The sequence below is a fragment of the Lonchura striata genome, chromosome 10 (genome assembly GCF_050655825.1).
Source record: "Lonchura striata isolate lonStrDom1 chromosome 10, ASM5065582v1, whole genome shotgun sequence".
Taxonomy (NCBI): domain Eukaryota; kingdom Metazoa; phylum Chordata; class Aves; order Passeriformes; family Estrildidae; genus Lonchura; species Lonchura striata.
This window is the reverse complement of record NC_140712.1, coordinates 24666923-24682273: the sequence shown is the minus strand read 5'-3', so window position 1 is coordinate 24682273 and position 15351 is coordinate 24666923. Positions and strand designations below refer to the sequence as shown.

The 15351-nt window shown below is 53.8% G+C and overlaps 3 protein-coding genes across 5 annotated transcripts in view; 2 read left to right on the top strand and 1 right to left on the bottom strand.

Moving 5' to 3' along the window:
- CTDSPL2 (CTD small phosphatase like 2) overlaps window positions 1–2169 on the top strand; it is a 30108-nt gene extending 27939 nt beyond the window's left edge. The window contains exon 13 of the mRNA XM_021541787.4: window positions 272–2169. Within this exon, the coding sequence (XP_021397462.3) occupies window positions 272–337 (66 nt within the window). The 3' untranslated portion in view covers window positions 338–2169. The remainder of the gene's footprint in view (window positions 1–271) is intronic.
- Window positions 2170–5111: 2942 nt separating this feature from the next.
- Window positions 5112–13370, top strand: EIF3J (eukaryotic translation initiation factor 3 subunit J). The gene is made up of 8 exons (XM_077785973.2): window positions 5112–5157; window positions 5243–5343; window positions 9129–9186; window positions 9440–9531; window positions 9922–10036; window positions 10849–11007; window positions 12002–12075; window positions 12373–13370. The coding sequence occupies exons 1-8, from the start codon at window positions 5130–5132 to the stop codon at window positions 12499–12501; spliced, it is 756 nt and encodes a 251-aa protein (XP_077642099.2). The 5' UTR covers window positions 5112–5129; the 3' UTR covers window positions 12502–13370.
- A 437-nt stretch (window positions 13371–13807) lies between these two features.
- SPG11 (SPG11 vesicle trafficking associated, spatacsin) overlaps window positions 13808–15351 on the bottom strand; it is a 32521-nt gene continuing 30977 nt past the window's right edge. For all 3 annotated transcript variants that reach the window (XM_085589074.1, XM_077785972.2, XM_085589076.1), the window contains 2 exons: window positions 14734–14885; window positions 13808–14172 (listed from right to left, as the gene is read on the bottom strand). In XM_085589074.1, coding sequence (XP_085445200.1) covers window positions 13992–14172; window positions 14734–14885 — 333 coding nt within the window. In that variant the 3' untranslated portion in view covers window positions 13808–13991. The remainder of the gene's footprint in view (window positions 14173–14733; window positions 14886–15351) is intronic.

Below are 15351 nucleotides of genomic sequence, written 5' to 3'. Positions count from 1 at the left end.
TTGTGACATCAGTCCTGAGGAAACTGGGATCTCTGAGCCTTTGATGCCACGGTGCCCGTGGCTGGCTGTGCTGTGTTCTTTGTTCCCAAAAGGCCGATAAATCACTCCTCAGCTGCTGTGGGTGCTGTGCAGTTATTTCTGTGAGTCTCTGCAGCGGCATCGCGCGTGGAGATGTCTGTTTGCTGTGCTCAGAGAGGGGTGCTAGGCAAGGAGCCCTGCTGCAGTGGGTCTGGCTGTGTTTCTGCTCCTAAACCTGCCCTTTCCCCCACAGAACGAAGACGTCCGACCTCACATCAGAGACAGATTTCGCTTGCATGATTTGCTACCCCCCGATTAAAGCCTTTGCTCTCGCTGCCGAGGGGAGGAAATGCAGGACCCTGTTGGACTAATACAAAACATTGCCATTACTGTTGAAATTTTGCATTTTTGTACCCCGTCTTGCTTTTCTTATCTTTGGTGCCCAGCAATGATCAAGGGTTACAGAAAGAGACTTTCTGCACCTGAGGTTGCCGCCATCAGTACAATCCAGTACCCGCAGTAGGGAGGCTAGAACAGAAAAGTCTTTAGAACTAGTGCAACTCCAAGGAAATTTTTTATGTACAGGACATCTGCAGTTTATAAAGAAAATTCTGTTTCTGCCACCAGCAGTTTGACCTGTAGAAACACAGGATTTTATGATACAACAGAGATTGAAAATGGACTCGGATTTTCTCTCTGTTTGGTGCTCTAAGTGGGTTTGTAGCCACTTTTCTGTTACTTTTAAGATTCTCATTTCAACAGGAATGGCCAGTAAAAGTTGTTTTATTTTTCCTGTTAAGGTTTATAACCTTTTTACATTTTTGACCTGTATTAGATTAGAATTTCATTATGCATTCCTTTTAGTTGAGGCGCTTCATAGTTTTTCTGGAAATAGCCAAATTTTGTTAGTTTTTTATTAAACAGTTGGCTGGCCGTTTCCCTGCTTTGTCTGCCTGCATCCTGTATATTTGTTTAAAAATATTCTCTAGTTTTAGCCCACGTAAGTTTCATTTAGAAAGAAAAAAAAAAAAAAACCAACAAAAAAACCCCGCATTTATATTTTCTTTCTGTAATATTCTACTGTAGTCGAAACCTTTTCAAAAAAAAATCAAGAGACTGGCTAGATAAGACGAAGATAAGGATTACTAATATTGGGAATATCCTAAAGCAGTGCGCTGGCACGTCCTCTGGACAGAGCACACCTGGCAGCGGCGCCACGATGGACAAGGAATACCTCAGCTCTGCTGTGTGCTCACCTGGCAGGTGTGGCCAGGCTGCTCCCGCTGCCCCGGGCAGGGCTCCCGCGACACTCCCGGTTCCTCTGCGGCCACCCCGGCCCTGGCTCCTAATGCAGCGCCCCGAGGGGACCTTTTCTGGCCGTGGGAGTCGCCTTTCCTGGAGGCTTTCTATGGAAGGTAGCATTTGTACGAGTTAGGAAGCTTTGCCTCTCGACTGCATTACCACGCCACAGGCTCGGACTGGTTTTGTGTAAAAGATGTCACAGAACGGCACTTTTTCTAAAGAGAAGTTTGCTATTTTGTATGCTTGATAAGAAAGTACAGTATTGGAAATTAAAGGTGGACAGCTGATAATTGAGAAGTATGTCAATTAATTTTTTATGTATATTACCTGTTTACTTGTACAATTTTATTGTACAAATTACATGCAGCTTCATTTTCAAATGAGTCCTTAAAATAAGGAAAATCTTTTTAGCAAAACATTTAATTTTTGTATTTTTGATTTTAAAAGGCATGAGTTATGTCAACTTTTTCCAGTGTATTAATGAAGATTTTAACTTTTCATCAGGTTGAGTGTTTTCTTACTATATTATCTGTTGTGTATGTAGCTAGCACATGGTGTCACTGAACTGTTAAAACTTAGCATGTAGAGCAAGCCTGTTTTGTGGAAAATCCTTATTCATTAAAAACAAAGTCATCATGGCAGATTTTCTGCAAAAAAAGTGAAAACGTTTGCAATTCAGAATACTGATTTTTTTTGTATTTAAAGAAAGGTATTTTGCTTGCAGGAAAGAAATACTACAGATTCATTTTAATGAGAATCTTTTAAATGTATTTATCTTTAGGGCATCTGGGCATCTTTACGCTGTTTGTCTTATGTCTTTATTGAAATAAAATGTACAGAACATTACCTTTACATCTGCTTGGTGCAGCCGTGTCCCCTGGTGGAGAGCTGGATGGATGGACCCTGCAAGGGGCAGCTTTGTGCAGCTGCCCCTCGGTTTGCAGCCCTTCCTCACTCGTTCCTCGCCGTGTAAATCTGAGTCCGAGGGGTTTCGCTTCCCTGCTGGAGCTTTGCCTAACGGGGGATTCCTCCCGGTTCCTCCACACCACGGACCTGCTGTAAAATTCACGGATCTGCCAGACGGAGCCCGCCTGTAGCTTGTGGCCTTTTCCAGCCGTGATGGGATGTTCACCTGTTCCAGTAACATCCTTATCCCCAGGTCCTCTGTGGCTCCAGCCCTTCCAAAAGTGCTTCCAGAGCTGAGGAAACCAAAGGCACGCCGCACTTCCCAGCTGTGTGCGTGCTGTGCCTGTCAGATCCGCGAGGGAAGCCCGAATGTAAACGTGGGGACGTAGCTCTGCATCGGTGCACAACGGGACTGACAGGGATTCTTAGTAAACATATTAAATATTCATATTTTCCTGTGCTGCAAGCCTGGTGTTTACCACTGAACTCTGCAGAGCGCTCCTGCCTCCTGCAAACCTTCCTGGTGTGGAGCAGTTTTCATCCACAGGTTTTATTTCTGTCATGCTCATCTCGAGGGGGAGTTCCCTGTTCCCGTGCCGAGCTCTGGGTCAGGTTGTGTCCCCAGCACCACCCCCGTGCCTGGGCAGGCTCAGCCATGCGAGCGTGGCTCGTGCCCCCCGAGCAGGGCACCGTGCAGCTGGATCACCCATCCCTCACGGAATATGGTTTTGTCCTTACGGAAGGCACCGCAACCTATTGCCAAGGTTCTGAATGATTTCCTCTGTGCTCTGTGCTGGGTTGTGGTGGCCTGTTTGCCGTGTCCCCGTGGATTCTGTTCTGTGTTGGAGCCCCTTGGTTCTGGCAGCTCGGTCACACTCCAGCCCTTGGGTGGCAGTTCCTGTTCAAGCTTTTGTTTTCCCTGGGACTGCCCTCGCCTCTGGTCCTGCTTCCCCCACCTCGGATTCACCCACCTGATGATTTCCATGGTTTGAATGTAGCAGGAGCCCGAATGTGCCCGGACTGGATGGGGAATCTCCCAAACCACTGGCGGACGGTGTCGGCGAAGGGACGGATGGCGTTTGGGGAGAGCCCTGAAATGTGGAAGCCACCCTGGCAGGGTGACAGAAGCCCTGCTGTGACAAAAACCCTGCCCAGCATCGTCCCCTGCCCTGCCCTGCCCAGCATCGCAGCGCCAGGGCTGCCCCGGGCAGGAGGGACCCGCGGGAGAGGAGGAGGAGGAGAAGGTTTTGTTCTTGGTACTTGCAAAAATGTCATTGTACTGATGGGGCCGAATCTTGTTAAATATGATGGGAAGAGAAGTCCTGTGCTATGGATTTCTGTTTCTTCTGCAATCATTTCTAGTCTACAGAAGCACAAAGATGTAATTAAACACTTATGCTCTGGATTCTGTTTTTATGATTTTTAGCTGATATCCTTCACTGAGCCTCAGTTTTCTATAAGTCAAGACAGTTTTCAGCCTTGAAGTGGAAGAAGTTGTGTCTGTGTTTTACTATCGAGGAAAAATTTAAACGTTCTGTGTAATTCCTTAGAATTCCAAATTACATATTCCAGTATTAACGTATTCCAAATTACTGCACAATTCCTGGTGATTTTGTGATCACCTGCCACAGCACCCTGAGGCTGTGAAGATGTGTAGACTTGGTGAGGATATAACTTGTGGCATTGTTTGATCCGTAGGTATGGCTCTGTTATTATTTATATTGTCTGGTAAATGGAGAAGAACAGGAAAAGGATGATAATTTTGGAAGTCTCTATTTTTAATTCGTGTTTTTCCTAGACACACGTGTGTGGTTTATATAGACGTATACCGAGATCATTGCTTTGGTTTATGAAAGACACGTTCTAAATTTATTCTCTCCGGACAAAATCTATCCTCCTTTTCCACGTGCGGGGTTCTCAGGGGAGCTGGGACTGGCGGTGAAGAAGCGAACAGCGAGCGGCTCCGCCGTTCCTGTTCGCGTTGCAGGGCACGGGGGGAAGCGGAGCCTGGCGCCGCGGCGTGCGCGGCCCGAGCGTGGCGGGGCCGAGCCGTGCCGGCCGTGCCGGGATGTGCCGGGCCGTGCCGGGCCGTGCCGGGATGTGCCGGGCCGTGCCGGCCGTGCCGGGATGTGCCGGGCCGTGCCGGCCGTGCCGGGCCGTGCCGGGTCGTGCCGGAGCACGGCCGGTCCCGGGCGGCCAGGCTCAGCTCCGCTCCCGGGCGGGCGCGGCCCCGGGACAGACCCGGGCTGCGGCCGGGGCAGCGGGATGCCGGTCCCGGGGCCGATCCGGGTCCGGGTCTAGGTCCCGATCCCGATCCCGATCCCGTTTCCTATCCTGATCCCGGTCCCGTTCCCGATCCCGGTCCCGATCCCGTTCTCGATCCTGATCCCGTTCCCAGCAGCAGTCCCGTTCCCGTTCCCGGTACCGATCCCGATCCTGATCCCAGTCCCGTTCCCGATCCCGGTCCCGTTCCCGTTCCTGGCCCCGATCTCGATCCCGATCCCGGCCCCGATCTCGATCCCGTTTCCCGGTCCCGTTCCCGTTTCGATCCCGGTCCCGCCCCCTCTCCGGCTCCGCCCCCTGCCCGGCCCCGGCCCGGCCCGGCCCCGCCCCTCCCGCCGGCCCCGCCCCTGCCCCGCCCCCTCCGTTCCCGCCCCGTTCCCGGCCCCGCCCCGTTCTCGGTCCCTCCCCTCCCGCCGTTCCCGGCCCCGCCCCGTTCTCGGTCCCTCCCCTCCCGCCGTTCCCGCCCCGTTCCCGGCCCCGCCCCGTTCTCGGTCCCGCCCCTCGCGCCGTCCCCGCCCCGTTCCCGCGCTCGGGCCCCGCCTCCGGGGCGGGCCCGGTCATTCCGCCGCCGTCCCGGCGTGCCCCGCGCGGCGCCGCCCGGCGGCCGCGGTCGGGCCAAGATGGCGGCGGAGGCGGCGGACTCGTGGGGTGGGTGCGGCGGGGCCGGGGCCGGGCCGGGGCCGGCGGGGCCGCCGCGCGCTCCCCGCCGCTCACCGCGCTCCTCTCCCCACAGACGCCGACAGCTTCGAGGTGGTGGAGCCGGTGGCGAAGCGGCTGGTGCCGGGGGTGGCCGGGGACCGCTGGGCCGGCGAGGATGAGGAGGACGACGTGAAGGTGCGGCCGGGCGGGCCCCGCCGCTGGCGGCTCCGGGGGGCGGCGGGGGCGGCCGGGCCGCGGCCGTGTGGCGCCCGAGCGCGGGGCCGCGGGCCCGGCGGGGCGGGCGGCGTGCGCGGCTCCGGGCCGGGCTCGGGCTCGGGGCTCGGCACCGGCGGGGCCGGGACGGACAGCCCGGGGCTCCCGGTGCCGGGGCTCCCGGTGCCGGGGCTCCCGGTGCCGGGGCTCCCGGTGCCGGGGCTCCCGGTGCCGGCGGCTCCCGGTGCCGGGGCTCCCGGTGCCGGGGCTCCCGGTGCCGGCGGCTCCGCCCGCGCGGCAGCGGCTCCGGGCTCGGTCACGGAGCCAAGTCGGAGTGCCAAGAGAAGCCGGCCCTGCCCGCAGCCGCTGTCCCGGGACCTGCGGGGCGGGCTCGGGGCTCGGCACCGGACAGCCCGGGGCTCCCGGTGCCGGCGGCTCCGGGCTCCGTCCCGGTGCCAAGAGAAGCCGGGCCGGCCCTGCCCGGTGCCGGTGCCGCTGTCCCGGGCCCCGCGGGCGGGGAGGGTCGCGCAGACGCTGCCGGAGCGGCACGTCCCGCTCCCCGCGGGATCCACCCGCCGCTCCCCGGCCGCTCCCCGGCTGCTCCCCGGCTTTGGGGCGCTGTCCCCCCGCTGGCTGCAGCCCGTGGAGCTGTTCGGGGCGCTGGCGAGGCGCCGGGACGGGCTGAAGGACGGCAGCGCTGCGTTGGTGCTTCTGCTGCTGGCCGGGAGCGGCTGTGCTCCACCAGGGCGTCTTTTCCTCCTGAGCTTCCACCTCATCCTGCCCCGCTCACCACGAGGTGCGTCCTGCCGGGCTGTCTGCACGGCGGTGGGATAGAACCTGTGCATGATCGCTGCTGGTGCTTCCGAAGGCAGAGCTCCCTCAAACGCTGTTTGCTCCTGCTGGACTCCCCTGGCAGGCTGGTGGTGCCACAGAAACCTCCGGATCCATATGGATAGTGCCAGGGACTGCTCAAGGCCAGGCTGGACAGGGTTTGGAGCAGCCAGGCAGGGTGGAAGATGTCCCGACCCACGGCAGAGGGTGGAGCTGGGTGGTCTCTGAGGCCCCTTCAGACCCAAACCATCCTAGGATTCTGTCAGTGGAATAAGGCAACTACAAAAGTTCTTTTTGTTTCCTCCAGCTCTGGGACATTGTAGCGCTGGGTGAGGACTCAGGGTTGGTTTTGAGGACACTGTTACCAGGATCTCTGAAAAGCACCACGAGATTTTCTTGGGGCTCAGGTGGAGTTCTTCCCATAAACGGTACAGGAAAAGAAGTTAATCTTTTAAAAACCCTGAAGATACACACAGAATCACAGAAATTTGGTAACTTCCCTTCTTTAACTCAGTAGCAGCCCCAGCCCAGTGTCCTGGTGTCAGGTTAGAGCAGCAGGACAAGGACGGTGTGTGCACAGCAGCTCCGGGCACTGGGAAAGAGTGTGGGAGTGACACAGGTGTGTGTGACTGACCCCTCTGTGACTGACAGGTGTGCACAGACACCTGTAGCTCAGACTGTGACATTTGCCTTTCCTCCTTCCTTAGAAAGTGAGCAGCATTCCTGCTGGATGGGATGTGCCCAGGAGAACTGCACCAGAGTGCTTCTCTTGGAGTCACCTGAGGGGTCTGTGTTTAATAAAGGAACAAATGTTCCCCACATGTCATCCCAGAATGGTTTGGGGTGGAAGGGACCTTAAATCCCATCCTGTCCCACCCCTGCCATGGCAGGGACGCCTCCCACTGCTCCAAGCCCTGTCCAGCCTGGCCTGGGACATTCCAGGGATCCAGGGGCAGCCACAGCTGCTCTGGGAGTTCCATCCCACACCCTGCCCACCCTCCCAGGAACAATCCCTCCCAGTATCCCATCCATCCCTGCCCCTGGCAGTGGGAAGACATTTTACATCTTATGTGTCGTGAGGATGCAGCTGCTTGACTATTTCTGAGGGATGATGGGTTTGGTGCCAGAGCTGCGTCTAGAGAGGATCCAGCAAAGAAAGGTGGTTTATTTTGGTTTATTTCCCTTTGATCTGCTCTTCCTGCCAGACTCCTGCTCAGCTCTGGATCCCTCGGTGCCAGGCCCCACATGGGGAAATCCCCACGTGAGGGATGATGTGGTCTAAAGTGGCAGCACAAAGTTTTCTGGCCACGGCTTTCCTAAGGCACCTCACATTGAGGAGTGTGCTTTGTATCTGCAGATCTGTGTTTTGGAAGGGTTTTTGGTAATGAGTTTGCAGTAACTGTTAATTTGGGAAACGTCAGCTTCCCGGGTTTAAAATTAGCACCTTTGGTAACAAAACTCCTCGCAGTGTTCCCCAGCACACGTTCCCCAGAAGTCAGGCCTGCTGCCAGGGGATTTTCATCCATTGACTCAGGGCTGGCACAGGGCAGTGCCTGCTCCATCCCGAGCTGGGCTGGAGCTGGGAGCCAGGGCCCAGTCCCTGCCACCTCCCAGCTGCTGGGAGGATGTTCCTGGGCTGCTGGAGGACACAGAAACAGTGTTGAAATACTGGGCAATGAATGTGTTCTCTGGGAATTACTGTATCACTGCAAGGACACAGCATGAGGCAGCTGGCTCTTCCTCCCAGAGAGCTCCCTGGGTTTATAAACCAGGCAAGGCTGGCAGGACTCGGAATTCCCTGGGTTTATAAACCAGGCAAGGCTGGCAGGACTCGAAATTCCCTGGATTTATAAACCAGGCCTGGCTGGCAGGACTCGGAATTCCCTGGATTTATAAACCAGGCAAGGCTGGCAGGACTTGGAATTCCCTGGATTTATAAACCAGGCCTGGCTGGCAGGACTCGGAATTCCCTGGGTTTATAAACCAGGCAAGGCTGGCAGGACTTGGAATTCCCTGGATTTATAAACCAGGCCTGGCTGGCAGGACTCGGAATTCCCTGGGTTTATAAACCAGGCCTGGCTGGCAGGACTTGGAATTCCCTGGGTTTATAAACCCAGCCTGGCTGGCAGGATGGGGTTGAGGCACGTCTCATGGCATGGAGTCCTTGCCCAGGTGCCCTCCCAGATATCCCAGTGCCATGGATGGATCCCTCATGGCCAGGCTGCCCTTCCTCTGCAGTTTGCATCTGACTCCCAGGCTGGGGCTGAGGCAGCTCCTCAGTGCTGAGTGGAGCTATTTAAGCAGTGGGTGTAGCAAACTTAATTAGATGTGAGCTAAAATAATGCTGCTCCAAACTCAAGTCAGGCCTGTGGAACGTGGAAGGGAAGCCGAGTCCCCTGCAGGTGCCAATTATCCAGGTGAGCTGGTGGAAGGACTCGGTGCCTCCTTGCTTGGATCAGCACATCCTGGGCAGCGTGGGGCTCTGCAGCACTGCCCTGGTGCAGCCTCCCAGAAAATCCCTGCAGCTCTGGGGAGGCTTTCCCAGCCCAGGAGAGGGGCCCTGGTGTGGGACAGAACAGCCTGTGCTGGCCTGACGTGGTTTCAGCCAGGCTGGGGGTTTCCAGTGGGCCGTGCTGCACCCATCCCTCAGTGCTGTTCTGTCTCTCAAAACACCAGAAATGAGAATAACGTCCTGTTTGTGTCAGTGGTGGTTGGCTGTTTGTGATCTGGCTGTTGTAATTACTGACACAAGCTGGTTTCTTGACTAAAACCTGCCTTTTTCATGGTAAGAACTGGCCTCAGCCAGCATGGACAGCTCCAAAAAGCCCTGAGGTACAGCTCCCATGGCTCCCTCACTCTGATACCAGATCTCAGTGGGTCTCTGGGCTTTGGAAGAGGTTCCAGATATCTGTAAAAGAATCTTCACTGTTTTGCAGGATAACTGGGATGATGAGGAGGAAGAGGAGGAGGTGAAGGAGACAGAGGTAAAACAAGGTGAGGCTTTAAGATAACCCCTGGCTCTGTATCAGCATGGGAACAGACCCTGCTTGTGTCTGGGGTGTGTGAGGATCAAACCTGAGTGGGGCTGGCGCTGGGTTTAACAGAAATGTCTTTAACTCTGTCAGAAATGTCTTTTTAACTGTGCTCAGGAGCTGAGCTTGGTGGCTTCCAGTGTTTTTGTGGTTGTGTGGGGGAAAAAACATCATCAGACTTCTGAGAGCTGTGTTTGTTGTTCCACCCTTTACAGAACCGAAAGTTTCAGAAAAAAAGAAAATAGCAGAAAAAATCAAAGAAAAAGAAAAGCTACAGAAGAAAAAGCAAGAGGAGCTTAAAAAAAGGGTAACTCCTGATTTCTTCTGTGTCACAAAATTCAGAGGGTGGGTTTGATTTGGTTTTTTGGAGGTCTAGCAAGATCTGAGAAGGTCTTGATTCATCTGATAAACCTAAGTTAGGTCTTGTACAGGATCCCATCTGGGGCTGGGAGCTTTAATTCCTGCATAGCTGAACCAGTGCTTGGATCAGTGTTATCCCAGGTCCTGTGTGTGCAGCACGTGATGGAGCAGGCAGGAGTGGGAGTTTGGTGTTTCTTCCCATTCCCTGTGAGATGAACAATCTATGGAGACTGCAGGGATGGCTTCCAGGTTTTCCACGTGCCCTGAGTCGAGGCAGCAGTGGGTGATGCAGGGTGATGTCTTTAACTGCCACCTTCTCCCTGTGTGCTCCCTGCAGTTAGAGGCACCCGAGGAACAGAAGGAGCTCACACCAGAAGAACAGTTGGCAGACAAACTACGGCTAAAGAAGTTGCAAGAGGAGTCAGACCTGGAGTTGGCAAAGGAAACCTTCGGTGAGTTACGGCAGCAGGAAATAAATAAACCCCTGGGACCCTGCAAAGCATGAGCAGGGTTTGGCTGTCAGCACACGGAGTTGTGGCACTGAGAACAAAGAAGTAGCAAAGATGCTGATGCACAGCAGCATTCCTCAAACGTGGAAGAGTTTCCTTAATTATAATGAATGATTCAGCTCATTGCTCAGGGGAGGCTGTCACAGAGCTTGGGGGGTGTGCACAGCTGCAAAGAACCAGCTGAGTTCTGCACTCAGGAGGTTGAGGCAGGAATGGTTTATTTGAGGAAAAAGGGGCTTCCTGGTGCAGGTTGTCCAGAGAACAGGAATAGCTGGGTCAGACTGCTGAGCTTGACTCAGCTTCAAAACTTGTTGGACAGAGACTTCGGACAAGGGCGTGGAGTGACAGAACAAGAGGGAATGGCTTCCTACTGCCAGAGGGCAGGGATGGATGGGATATTGGGCCAGAATTGTTCCTTGTGAGAGTGGGGAGGCCCTGGCACAGGGTGCCCAGAGAAGCTGTGACTGCCTCTGGACCCCTGAAGTGCCCAAGATCAGGTTGGATGGACTTGGAGCAACCTGGGACAGTGGAAGGTGTCCCTGCCCTGCCAGGATGGCACTGGTTGGGCTTTAACCCTTCCAACCCAGACCATTCAGGGATTCTATGAAATTACTGAGTTTTGCAGTAAACTTCCTTCCTGTGAGGCCAGAGATGGGCCCTGGCTGAGGGGGGAGCAGAGCTCAGGGAGGTGGGAGCTGGGTCCCCTCTAAGGGCTCACAGCTCATGTTCTCTAACAGCCCTGCCTGTCCCTGCAGGTGTAAATAGCACTTGTGGAATAGATGCCATGAATCCCTCTTCAAAAGACGACTTCACGGAATTTGGGAAGCTGCTGAAGGAGAAGATCACACAGTACGAGAAGTCCTTACATTACGCCGGGTTTTTGGAAGTGCTGCTTCGGGACGTCTGCATCTCCTGTAAGTGCAGCCAGCCCCAGCTGTGCTGCAGAGCTGTGCTGCAGAGCTGTGCTGCAGAGCTGTGCTGCAGCTGAGGTGGACATGGTGCTGGGACAGTGCTCGGAGGGGATTGCTCTGGTGCTTTGTGCTAAATGAGGCACTGGCCTGATTCCATTCCAAAAACTCCACTAAGGATCCTCTCCTCGTGCAAGGGTTGCTCTTTCTGCACGGTGGTTAGAGACAGGTCTCTAAAAAATGTGAATTCTTATCCTCATCTAAAACCTGCATGTTTTTCTTGAAGCCATTTCTGAAATAATACTAATAGAGTAGATTCTCCGAGGCAGATAATTTGAGTACCTCATTTGGAGGGAAAATACTACAAAATCGAGTTCATGTAATTCTGGAACTGCAGATTAACTGTTCTGGAATTCAGCATGTAACTATACAGAGATGAAGTAATTGAAACTCCTTTTCCCAATGCCCTGGTGGCTGGAGCAGTGCTGGGCTGGTTCCCTGTCCTCTACCCAGTTGTCCTTCAGTGAGGGGTAACTTGATCCCAGGAGAAGCTGGGTACATCCATCATCCCAGCTGGCAGCTTCCATCTCAGGGATTCAGAGCTCCTAACTGGAGGGACTCCCAGCCTCTTGCACCATTTATTGACAAACATAATCATTTATTGGTAATCCAGTGCTCCTTTTGATACATTTTACTGTGTTTTACTATCTCCATATTTTACTGCACAAATGTTTCAGTAAGACTCTTGTGTTCAGTAACTTTATTTGCAAATTTTACCTTCTACAAGGCTCAGGCTTCCAAGGAACCAGCTAGAATTCTTGTTGGGATTGTAAGGCCCAGAACCACCCACTCTGTGTTCTGCTGATTTAAATCAAGTAATTGCCCATAGTTACACTAATGCTTATTTCTAGTTTTAGAGACTGTGGATGTTACTTAACTGCCTTATAAGAACAACACTGATCAGGAATCTTTTTTTTTTCCTTTTCCTTCCCTGATGCAGTGGAGGTGGATGATTTGAAAAAGATCACAAACACTCTGACAGTATTATGCAGTGAAAAACAAAAACAAGAGAAGGTAAGACTGGGGCTGTTCCTCAGGGATCACGGCCCCTGCTTGGGACTCCCCTGCATTTATTAATTACTTGTTGAGAGTCCAGGGGAAATAGGATGAAAGGCAAAGGGGGACAGGGCTGTGGTGCAGGGAGCTGGGGACACCTGGAACTGTCACAGCTTTCCTAGGAAAACGTGTGGGGTGGAAACCACGGGCAGGGCCACAGGGGCTGTGACTGCTCAGTGCCACTGGGCTGAGCCTGGCTGGGCTAATGACAGAGCTCTGGGCCTGTCCAATAACCAGCCTCATCCTCTTGCACAGAATAAAGCCAAAAAGAAGAAAAAAGGGGTTGTGCCTGGCGGGGGGCTGAAGGCGACGATGAAAGACGACCTGGCTGACTACGGCGGCTACGACGGCGAGTACGTACAAGACTTTGAAGACTTTATGTGACATTTATCTCCCTTCTGTTGTCTTTCTGTTGCCCATAATCCCTTAAACATGTAGCACAACCTTTCTTCCTCTAAATTCTGCCAAATGCTACAATCAGAATTGCAGTATCTGTGTGCTGGGGGCTGGAGGTGCCGGGTCCGGGCGGAAGCTCCGGGCAGGGGTAGAATGGAAAAGGTCTGTAAATTGCAGTTAAAAACCCAAAATCCTGCTAATGGGCACTGCTGCTATTCATAGCAACAGCCACTAAATCGGGAAGGAATTGGAACAAGGTGAAGGATTATAACCAGCACAGCTCCATGACATGGCCTTAACTGTCCCTGCTCCAGGGCCGGGGCTGAGCAAGAGCAGTTTGCAGCAAGGGCAGGGTGTGCACATAGAGTTCCAGTCGCTTTGTCTTGACTTAAGAGCTTGAGGATTTCAGTATTTTGGGAGGGGAACTGCTAACTTCAGTGTGGAATACTGCACCTGGGAGCCTGTCCCCCGGGACAGCCGCTGCTCCAGAGCCTGACACCTGCACAGCACCTGGTGGGGCAGAGCAAGGCAAAACCCACTTGTGTCTCAAGGATGAAGTTTATTTAGTTCCATTCATTTAAATTTCTACTAATGCAGCTGTCTGGGTTGGGTGTTCTTTAACAGTTAATTAAGGGGTTAAGTGTAAAAGAAAAAACCAAGCCACATGACTTCCTTGGGGCTCTCCTGGGTTGTGGTGGGTCTCTCACGACTCAGCCGTTTTCTTTCATTAAAAACCAAACTTGCTTAGCAAACTGCAGCAGTTCCTACAGTTGGGCAAATTGTTATGTTAACAATTACAACATCTGCAATGTTTTATAAAGCAACTAATTTAATAAAAATCACTATTGAGGACTTCACCAGGCTGGCCTTGGAGCATTTTGGGCCCTGACAGGAAAAATACCTGAAGAGGGAGAATTGCAAAGCTGAGCTGTGCTGGGAGTGTGCCCATGGCCTGGGCCTGAAAAGGAATTCATATTTAATAACTGTAAAAATATATTTGCACTTGATTATTTCTTTGACTCCAAGACAGCAGAATTAGGAATGGGCTGTTTAAGGCTGTAGAAGATTTTAGAGATCAGACTGGACTCAAAGAAGACATTATTGTGTTGGGTACCTGAAACCTGCAGTGATCCTGCTTATTCCACTGCCTTTGCCTGCACATTCTGCACCTGTTTCAGCCTCTGGATACAATTCCTGGGCTGCTCCCTCCCTCTTGCCCCTAAGTTAGAGGGCTGCTGGATCTCTGCTTTACCCCCCACCTGGGCAAGTCAGTGTTTGCTGGTGACTCGAGTAATTTAGAAACAGTAAGATTTATTATACAAAACACGTTAGGTTGCCACAGTCAGCATTTAACTACTTACAACCTTGTGCAGTTTTCTGGAGTAATTTTTACAGAGCAGCAGAGCCCTGTGAGCAGGCCATGGATCAAATCTGTGTAAATCAGCAGTGACCCTGCAGTCTGTGCTCTGGGCTGGAACTCAGGTGGATAAGAGGTCGTTGAGGCAGCAGCCAGTCTGAGGGTCCTTCAGCAGGGAGTTCACCACATCATAGAACTTGTGCTCGTAGGCCAGCCTGTAGTAGGTGTAGATGTCCTCACAGTGGGTGAGGAACCGCTTCAGGTTCCTCAGGGCAGCATCAGCCGGGGGCTGCTGTTTGACCCTGCAACAGAGGCACGTGGAACTGAGACACAGAACTGAGACACAGGAGCTTCCCAGGGCCCTGAGACTCTTGCTCTGGGCCTGCAGGAATGACATTTCAACAGGAGGTCGTACTCAGCACCTACACGTGAATCTCCTGGTTCTTTATTTGCTCTGATTCATTTCAAGGATTTGCTCTGCCCAGCCCCGAGCTCCCTCCTTGTCCAGCTCAAGGACAAGGCTGGATCAGAGCGACTTCCATGCTGTGCCAAGAACCAAGGCTACCAACAAATCCTTCCCTGGGAGGGGGTGAGGCCCTGGCACAGGTGCCCAGAGCAGCTGGGGCTGCCCCTGGATCCCTGGCAGTGCCCAGGGCCAGGCTGGACAGGGCTTGGGGCAGCCTGGGACAGTGGGAGGTGTCCCTGCCATGGCAACGGTGGCACCGGATGGGCTTTAAGGTCCCTTCCCACCCAAACCCTTCTAGAATTCCATCTCAAGCCCCCAATACAGGCTGAACAGTTTAACCCTTTGCTGCTGCCCCTCTCAGGGCCCTGTGCAGCTGAAGCTGCAGAGCCCCACTCACTTCTTGGCCACCTCCTCGAACAGGCCGGGCTGCAGCGGCCGCTGCTGCCTGAACTCCTCCAGGTACACGAAGTCACCCCTGGTGATCACCTGCTGGAACAGAACCTCGGCCCAGTCCGGCAGGAACTCGTAGGCCTCGGCCACGATGGCTGCCTGCAGGGAGAGCAGGGTCAGGGAGAGGGGATGGCACACGACATTCCACACTGAGAACTCATTGCACACAACATTGCACACCCAGAACTCACTACTGTTCGACCCACCCCTTGCTGCTGTTCTTGAGAGCAGCTGTGAAATACAGGGTAGCAAAGCACTGTGAACAACCTTCCTCAGCCCCTAAACAGGTACACTTCCACCAGCCCAGTCTGCCCCATCCAGCCTGGCCTTGGGCACTGCCAGGGATCCAGGGGCAGCCACAGCTGCTCTGGGCACCTGTGCCGGGGCTCCACCACCCTCCCAGGAGCAATTCCTGATTCCCAGTTTCCCATCCATCCCTGCCCTCTGGCAGTGGGAGCCATTCCCTGGGTCCTGTCCCTCCATCCCATGTATCCCACAGGATATAAGGTCAGGCTAACAGCCACAGGGTCTGAGGCCGGGAGAAGGAGCTGCAGTGCCCAAGTTG

Coding starts and splice junctions, on each gene's coding strand:
- EIF3J (XM_077785973.2), top strand. CDS start 5,130: ATGGCGGCGGAGGCGGCGGACTCGTGGG. Junction 9,532..9,921: donor AAGAGGAGCTTAAAAAAAGG/GTAACTCCTGAT, acceptor TGCTCCCTGCAG/TTAGAGGCACCCGAGGAACA. Junction 12,076..12,372: donor AAAAACAAAAACAAGAGAAG/GTAAGACTGGGG, acceptor CCTCTTGCACAG/AATAAAGCCAAAAAGAAGAA.